Raw genomic sequence first — 9189 nt, forward strand, 5'->3', positions numbered from 1 at the left:
TTTGATTTCTTGATTACATAAGTGGTTCCTTAAAACCTGCAAGAGCTACTAAAATTAAAGATTGTTATTGTTGCTGTAAGTGAACAACAATGTGGAGCTAAATCTTTGTAATTCCTGCTCAAGTGCCAAATCCCTGATTCACTTCAATCCATTGACAGATCACTGAAAGTTTAAACTCCATAAATCATCTTATTAAGTATTTAATAAACAGCAATTTCATTGGGTGAAGAGTGATGCAGCCAATCAATGAGACATTTGAAACTCTGGAAATGGAATAACCTGCAGAAATTTTAAAGTCTAAATCGGTGAGTTGCAGAAATAGATTTGATTTTAAAGTCTAACACTGAAACAGAATTTTGTAAATCTGATTTCCTAGTCCAGATTTCTGAAATTCTTGATCTGGTGGTCAAATTATGTTGCAAACATGTGGCCTGTAAAACTAAAGCGAGTTGATGTTCTCCATTGTTATATAAGAAACTCAAGCATGTACACGTGCAGAATCAACAAGAGCTGCAGCTGATGCCTTTGTTGTAAATGATTTGAGGAAACCTTCAATCGATTAGTTGATTCTGGAATTGAAGTATTAAGAATCCAATTGTGCAGGAACTAAATTTTAACTCCTACAAAGTCTCATTGCTAGAGTTAAATGATGCCTTATTCCAAATTGAATCTCTATGGTTTAAAATCTATGAGATCAAGCTGCAGAAATTCAATTTTCTAGGAATTGCAAAATCTGAATTGTGTACACAAATTATCATGCAGTTTTGGATTCTATGATTAAGCTGTGTTTATGTTTATAAATTTTGTTTCAGTCTTAACATATGTGTAGTTGATGTAACTTTCAAGAGGATAAGGAAATAAATGACGACATTGTAGCATGTAACTTTATAAAATCCAGAATCTGAACTTTGAAGTGTTCTATTATATGGAAAAGTTGGAAACTCTATATTCTGGAACTGGGAGTTCTGTTAAGAATTGTTCCGTGTTCTTGTTGTACTATGGCTGAAGAAGAATATCAGATATTTTAATATCAGCTTTATTCTAAACTGAAATGACAGGAAATGTAGAATTTGTATGACACAACTAAGCCTTAATTCAGATTCTGAAATTCTGAGATGTATTCCAAGCTGTGCGTTGGCTTTCAATTTCTGTAATTAAAATCTAAAGCAACAGATTACAGAAGTTAATATCAAAATGTATTCTTTGCTTTAGAAGGCAGTGATGAAGATAAAGGTGATCATTTGGCACAAAGAAACAGTGGAAATGAAGGTAGGTTTGCTGAACCTGAGTTTGTTGAGAAAAGAGTTGCTGAATTGCGACGTCTTTGAAGAATTTTCTGGTAGAAACTGAAAGGGATGTATCAAGTCGATATGTGTGTGCCAAGTTTTTGTTGCAGTTTACTTATCAGTGGAAAATTCGGATTTTTGAAACTGATTGCTTAGTGGAAACAATTCAGATATGGAGAAGTTCATTTCCAGAATGTTGCTACTGATGCTGCACTAACTTGTTTAGTTCTCCACTTATATAACATGAACATATCCCTCGAGCTATCTGATATTAATTACAGTTTTGATATCAGATCAGAGAAAAATCAAATTCTGCTGGATTGTGCAACAGTGAGGAATCTGTAAATGCATAATTTCTGTGATTTCTGCAACATGTGATTCTGCAGTGATGAAATTATTGTATCGACTGTTTTGTTCCAACTACTGAAATTGATTCTGATCAGTACTGCTTTGATTTAAATTATGGGTTTTTGGGAAGCTGTAAATCTCTGAGTTCATAACCTATATTGCTGAATTTCTTGAATCTGATTTTGATTGGATAGCTTTGCTGAAATTATTTTCTGAGGTTCAGATTTGCAGCCTAATTAATTGAATTCCTGTTGAATTGAGCTAATTTAGTGATTCTAAGGATCTATTCTGGAATATTACTGAATGTGCATAATTGAAATGTATGAACTATGAAGAGATTGCTGGAATTGTCCAGCTCCATTACAGTAAAAAAATTTCGGCAGAATGATTGTTATTGCTGTGGAGGAAATGTGAATTCAGTGGCTATGATTCCTGATTATGATTAGTTGGAATTGTCAAGTTTCCATATCTTATTGAATCAGATTTGTATCACATTTCATTTGTCAAGTTTCCTTAGGACAGTAAAAGATTAAATGGAGCTCTTGGTTTTCATTTCCTAAATCTTCCGTGAGCTATGTAGGTGTACGTTATGGAGGGGAGACTTAATGAAGAAATAGAGGAAGACTACAAATGAAGAATGAAAGAAATCATTGGCTAGAAATCTATTAAGTATTTGTATTACATGATGTGTTTCATTGCCCGAGACGGCCAATGTTTTAAGTGTGGGGGAGGGAACTCTTCTTCATAAGTTGAGTTAAGATTATTTGAGCTTTCAAGTGATGAAATTGAAGAGTTAAAGCACAATTGAAGTGGAAAAAAAAGTAAAAAAAAAATTTGGCAAATCAAAAAAAGAGTATCAAGAGTGAAGATAGAGTATCAAGATTTTTGGATAGTCATTAATTGAAGGGGAGGTTAGCTTGGTCTTTTGAATTGATAAAAACAAATAGTATTCATCTCTTTTCACATCAAATTGGTCAACTTATCAATTATATTCCTCCAGTACTCTTATCTCTTCAATTTTTCATTGAATACTTTTCTTTTGCCTATTTCATCCACTTAAATTGTTCTTTTTGATTCCATTTTAATTCTTGTTGATTAAATCCTTTTGATTCATGTATGCTATGTTTATAGTGGTGGAGAAGTAGAAAATAAGCGAGCTTATGGTAGTGAAATGTTGTGAGTGACATTGAGTGAGCTCCACTTATATGCATGTTTGAGTGTGAGGTCTAGAATAGGTAAATCCCTTGTGAGATTGCAACTTGCTTAATTTTTCAATTGGATTGAAACTACCATATTTATTGATTATTGTTTGAATTGTATTCATGATTGTTAGTGATCTTTAGATGGTCTTAGTTAATTTCTTTTTACTATCTTCTAGGTATTGCTAGGGAATTTTTTGTGTGGAGATGATTTTTAGTTTTCTTTACTTGCACGGGACGTTCAAGACTAAGTGTGGAGGATTTGATAACCATGATTTTATTGTATTATTTTGATTCATTTATGCATGGTTTGATGCTATGTTCATAGGTTTAAATCATGGTTACATTACATTTTTGTGCATTGTCTTATTCTTAGACTTAATTGCAAATTATTGTATTTTTGTGTTATTTGATGCTAATATTTGATTCTTATTTTGTAGGCATCAAAGGATCTTGGATTTGGATCTATTCGAACCGAAATTGGGCTCGAATCGGAGTTTAAACGAGACGATCAAACCTTGGAGTTATTTGGACCGTTCATCTACAATCAAGCAGATCTGAGTCATCCATTGAAGATCTGGCCCATCCAACCTAATGAGGAGGAGATCTCAGACATAGATGAAGATCCAGAGGTTTTGATCCAGATCTGAGTTCATATAACCATTGATCAAGCCCGAATTAATCTGGACCGTTCACAAAAGAATGGACAGATCTGAACCATCCAGTGAAGATCTGGTCGATCCGACCTAAGGGAGAGTAGATCCAGACCCTAGATCAATATCAGTACCTCCAGATCGGATTTTAGGCAAACTTTCACCGTTGATTTAGCTCCGAAGCATCCCAGCCGTCCGTTCAGATCTGGATCTGATTCAAAACAGAGAAGCTACAGTATTTTCTAGTGTTGATGCTCCACAGCGTGTAGCTTCGTCCCGGCGCGCGACTTCTTCCGGATTTCGGCCCCAATTCCTTCTCCAATCAACCTCTCGAGCTTTAACTTCATTGTAGAGTTTCACGGCAGCCCATCCCGATCATCTGGAATCATCGGAGGGTGTTCTCTCCGGTGTTATTCTTCTCTCGACATCTCTCTGTTCACCTCAGATTTGGAAGTGTTCTTCCAAATTTGAGCTCCGATTCCCATCAGAAACGTTCGGCGGTGGTCCTCCAGTGTTACTGAGTTTCATCCGACCACAATCCATCATCCGCATCTTCATCCCAGATCCAGAGACCAGATTTTCATATTTCTAGCATTTTCGGGCCAGTGATTGGGTTTAGGGTTGTTCTAGCTCACCGGAGGTGGTCCGCCGGCATTCTTGAGCATTCCTTGAACTGAGACATAGCTGAGGTTCTTCATTGAGGTCCAGAGTTGGGTGTTCTCGACTTTGGCATTCTTGTGTGACAGCAAGAGTGTAAAACTTGCAGAGAATGGTTGTGAGTTGGTTCGGTTAGGGTTAATTTCATTTTATTCCTGTTTTGTAGCTTGATACAGATTTATTTTATGTTTGTTAAGTTTTTATGTAAGTAATTTAGCATTTCATTACCTTGTTGAAGTTTAATTGTGTTTAATTTGTGCTTGATTAATTGTTTAGTTGGGTAGTTTTAAGTTAGGGTTTTAATTGGTGCTTTAGGTCAGATTTATTCTATGTCTTGTTATTTTATTCTATGCTTAAGATTAGATTTAATTGTGTTTTGTACTTCATTCTTAGTTTAAGTGTGTTAATGATTTAATCGCAACGTAGAGTGACATTGCGTTATGATTTTATTGTTGGCACCTAGTTAGATTTCATTTATACATTAGATTAATTTCTTATTTGATGTGCTTTTCATTTGTTAGATTTATATTCAAAGTTCAAACCCCCATTTTCATGTTAAAAACCCCAAAAATAGGAATAAAATGACAATCCTAGATTACATCCTACCGTTGGTTCCTCGAGGTTCGATCCTGGACTCGTTACTACAACATGATTGTGAAATTAAGGGGTTCAGTGGAAATACATTGTTAATTTGATTTACGAGTGTGACAGACTTCGTTACCATACGTCACGGTCCAAGCTCCCAGAAGGGATCGGGGTGCCTGGAGCCTCCTATATAAGGAGGGTGAGTCCTGAAGCAAAGAACAACAACGACATCTGCTCTATTGCGCTGTGCTCTTGCGACGTTGCTTCCCCAATAACCTGCGACTCAAGTTTTGTTTATTGTTGTCGGTATTGTTAGTTTTTTTTATAGTTCTCGTACTCAACTTTATAAACCTGTTTGCGAACTATTAGTGATTGCCCAACGAAAGCACTCAACGAGTGCGGGCCTTGGAGTAGGAGTCGACTAAGGCTCTGAAACAAGTAAATTGGTTTGTGTTAGCATTGTTTTATTTTCATTTTTCTGCTGCGTACTCGTTTCAAATTTCTCGATCGATATCCCCCCCCCCCCCCTCTATCGACTTTCACGATCCAACATTTACATAATCTAATTTTTGTTCAGGATATTAGCAACGGACAATAACTTACCGTCTCTAATTAGCTTACGGAATATATAAATCTATTGTTATTGTTAGCGACGACATATATATTATGTCACTAATCAGCGATGACATTTTATATTTTGTCGCAAAAAACATCAGCAACCTAAATCTAAACGACGAAATATATTCCGTCATTGATCCATCTCTAATTGCATACAACAACGGATTAGCGACAGAATAAGTCTATTGCTAAATGATAGATTTTTTATAGTGTCTGTATGAAATTGGTGAAAGCTGGACTACATGTGAGATGGCTTCAAAGTTGACTTGGAAGAAGACCTCGAAATAGGAACACCTGCAAACTCACAGAGTAGCGAGGAAGAAGGAACGCTAGCAAACAGGCCAGAGGGGTTCTCTGGCGCAATCAATCTGACGCTCAAGTCAATGAGGTGAAGGAGATGTAGAAGATGAACAGTAGTAGAAATATGAGATGTGCGTGTAGCAAAAAAAAAATGTACCTATATCCACAGGGGAGGTATATAACGTATTTGTAATATCCCTTGTTAATTAGACATTATATCATGCCGAGGGAAATGTCAAATCATTGTATTTTTCTATATTGATCAATTTCATCGTCGATATCCCATATCCGTATAATACTAGTATGATATTGTCACATGTCCTTCTAACATTTCACGTGTAGCATTTATTGTAGGTTTAGCCCATATACCACATGACATGTTGGGTTCTCGAGGCCAAGCCCACATAAAGAGGAGTTTTAGTGGGGGGCCAGTTGGATAATGTAACATATAAGTGCAGAACCCTTGGTCTCGGATGGACTGGTTTGATGATGTTTGTTCATCTATAAGAAATTGAGGGGAGCTGAGCCCCTAGAGTTGAAAGAATCCGACAGGAATGGTCGATCGGATCATGGAGTCAGAGGGATCATGACCCTTGGGAGTCAAAGGAATTCGACCGACCGAGTGCATCAGAGCCACTTGAGAAAGGCGGAGCCCAGCCCTAAAGTCTCAAGGGGATGATCAAAATGATGCTTCCACTAGCCGAGCGAACAACGGGTAGGAGTAATCTGATTGGCTGAAGGTCCTCTAAAAGATCAAATCAGAGGAAAATGAGCTAAGTTGAATGGAACATAATCCTTGGAGTCGGGTGAGCCCCATCGATAACACGTTTCTGACAAGACCCTAGTGTGGTGAGTCAACATCTTTAGCGGTCTGTATGATCCAATCGACGACCCCCATCGCATTGACTTGACCAGGTTTGATCATCCCGTCTGCAAAATGATTGACCATCTAGTCCTACGTGGAGGATTTCAATATCCACCGTATCAATCACCAATTATGCTAAGTTCGAGCTAAATTAGCTTCACGAGCTCTCCAATCTGAGTTCAACTATTAGAACCCTCTACTACGAGCTCAAGTACCTAATCTCACTACCTCTTGTCATAGTAGACCACATCTATAGCCCTTGCACAGTGCCTCCATCATTCCTACGTTGATCCCCTATGATCATCATTTTTGTAATTAATGATCAATAACATCCAAGCAATTTACATTAATAAAGGTGACTAGAGATTACTGGTTGAAGCAGCTAAACGACCTCTTATTTATAAGAAATTTAGTCACAACTTTTGCAAATATCTCTCAACTTCTGCCTATAAATACTCAAGTATGTTTGTCATTTAGAGACAATTTCTCTCACTTTCATACTCTATTATTGACTACACTTTTTAGTGACTTAAAAATAAGAGGGGTCTCACCAGAACTAACTTCCGAAATCCTATGATGTTTGTTCTTAATCACAAGGAATAGATCCAACATTCTTACACACACGAGCCCATTGATCTCTATGTGCAAGACTCATAGAATACCCATACCAATATTGCATTGTGCCAACATAGATTCTAGATGGCAATTTGAGTATCAAAGTTAACATTTTATCTGGTTCTGTAAGCACAGCTATAATAAGATTATAATCCAAGTTTTATACAGGACACTATAAACCAGTTCCGACTGAGAGCATTTTACAGGACACCATAAAAGAAACAACACAATGAGCTGAACGTGCATAATCGGAGTATAACAAAGTGAATTAGAAACTAAATAAATATATTTGTACTTCAAGAGGTTGCCGGCCTGATCCTGCCAACGCACAGACAACCTACAAATTTTCTTCCCTAACAATTTATCTCGGTCACAGGCAGCTTGGTGGTGCAATCAATCCAGAAGCCACCCCATTTGCGAACTTGCAGGAGGACTGTGCCTGTCTACTTTGATAGCTCAGCTTTATGCCCTGTAATCTGATTCCACTGCATGGGTTTCTCCGGCTGCAGTCGAACTTCACCGCCACCGGCGTGGCCGACGTCCCTCGAATGTTCAGGTACTGTACTTGGTCAATCTTTATAGCCGAGTTGTGGCCGGGGCAGCCTCTGTTCTCGGGGCAGTAATTCTGGTCGATTATGATCGGGTTTTGCACATTTCTCATCAGCACATCCTGGAAGACGACTTGCCGGACATGGCCGGGAATGTTTGATCCCCAAGTCTTGATCCTCACTCCGTTTTGCGTGCCGGAGAACTGAACCGTTTTAACTGTCACGTTCCTCACGCTCTCTTCGTGCAAGCCCTGGCCCCTTCCCAGACTCCCGATGCTGCATTGATTGATCGACGAATTGTTGGTGTTTTTGTCGTCGGAATTAGAGAATTAGCAGAGTTTGATTACCTTATGCCATGGCCGGGGCCGCAGGAGACGCGCTCGATCCAGAGGTGGGCGGATCCGGGGCCGACGGAGATGCAGTCGTCGCCGGTCCTGATGTTGGCGCGGACGACGTCGACGTCGGTTGACATCTGGACGTGGATGCCGTCGGTGTTTGGGCTGCTCCCGGACGCGTGGATGTTGACGTTTCGCAACCTGACGTTTTGGCACTGAAGGATCACGATGTGGAAAAGCTTGCTGTCGATCGACGTCAAGCCATCGACGGCGATGTTCTTGGAGCTGGTAAAAGTCAACGACTGCATTCACCGACATGTACACGAATCAGTAATTGCGACTCCTAACTAAAACAAAGTAAAGATCCCATTTACAGATGCGCCGGCGGGGCAGCTCCGGCCAGCCGATTTGCAGGCCCACAACAGGGCGCCGCGGCCGTCGAGACGGCCGCCGCTGATGGAAACTCCGTCGACGTTGCTGAAAGCAATCCAATGGCCGGATGCACCTGAGGAGCCGGTATACTCCGACGGCGCGACGAGGGTTCCGTCGATGGAGAACTTGATGGAGGGACTCCGGCACGGGCCGTCGAAGCGTGCCTGGCTCACCAAGAAGTTCCCCGTGGGCACGTAGATGGTCGAAGGAGCAGAAGAGCTGCAGGCGGCGGACCAGGCCTTGAGGAAAGCTCCGGCAGCGTCTCCGGAGCCAGGCTTTGCCCCGAAGGTGAGCACATTGTAGTTGCCAGCTGCGCTTGATCGAGCACAGAGGAAGAGGAGGAGGAAGAGAGGGCTGAAGTTCGTGAGCTTCGCCATCAAATTGAATCAGAAAAATGGAAGAAAATGAATCGAATAAAATGGTTAAGTGGGTGGGAGTAGAATTGAGGATCGTAGTATTTAAAGGATCGAGTGGGTGGGAAATTAGCGAACAATTGCCACCAAATAACTTTAGACTAGCTTTGGTTTGAATCCATGGGAGAAGAGACTATAAAAAAAGTAATTTGAAAACTCCAAGACAGAGAGAGGAGTTAGTTTGACTGCGAGAATGGTGTTTGGTGGAGCTCAACTAGAGCTATTGAATGGACGAGGAAGATGGAAAGGATAGTGAAAATTTTGGCATTCAACATGGTAGTAATTTGTTTGTGATGGAACCTAACTTCCTGCTTAAATTGAAATGACTATTATTC

General features: G+C 39.7%; 1 protein-coding gene across 1 annotated transcript; it reads right to left on the reverse strand.

Moving 5' to 3' along the window:
• Positions 1–7339: 7339 nt before the first annotated feature.
• On the reverse strand, positions 7340–8868 carry LOC122015940 (polygalacturonase-like). The gene is made up of 3 exons (XM_042573049.1): positions 8384–8868; positions 8022–8311; positions 7340–7950 (listed from the first exon to the last, which is right to left on the reverse strand). The coding sequence occupies exons 1-3, from the start codon at positions 8816–8818 to the stop codon at positions 7497–7499; spliced, it is 1179 nt and encodes a 392-aa protein (XP_042428983.1). The 5' UTR covers positions 8819–8868; the 3' UTR covers positions 7340–7496.
• Between the last annotated feature and the right edge of the window lie 321 nt (positions 8869–9189).

This window comes from Zingiber officinale, chromosome 8B (genome assembly GCF_018446385.1).
Source record: "Zingiber officinale cultivar Zhangliang chromosome 8B, Zo_v1.1, whole genome shotgun sequence".
NCBI lineage: Eukaryota > Viridiplantae > Streptophyta > Magnoliopsida > Zingiberales > Zingiberaceae > Zingiber > Zingiber officinale.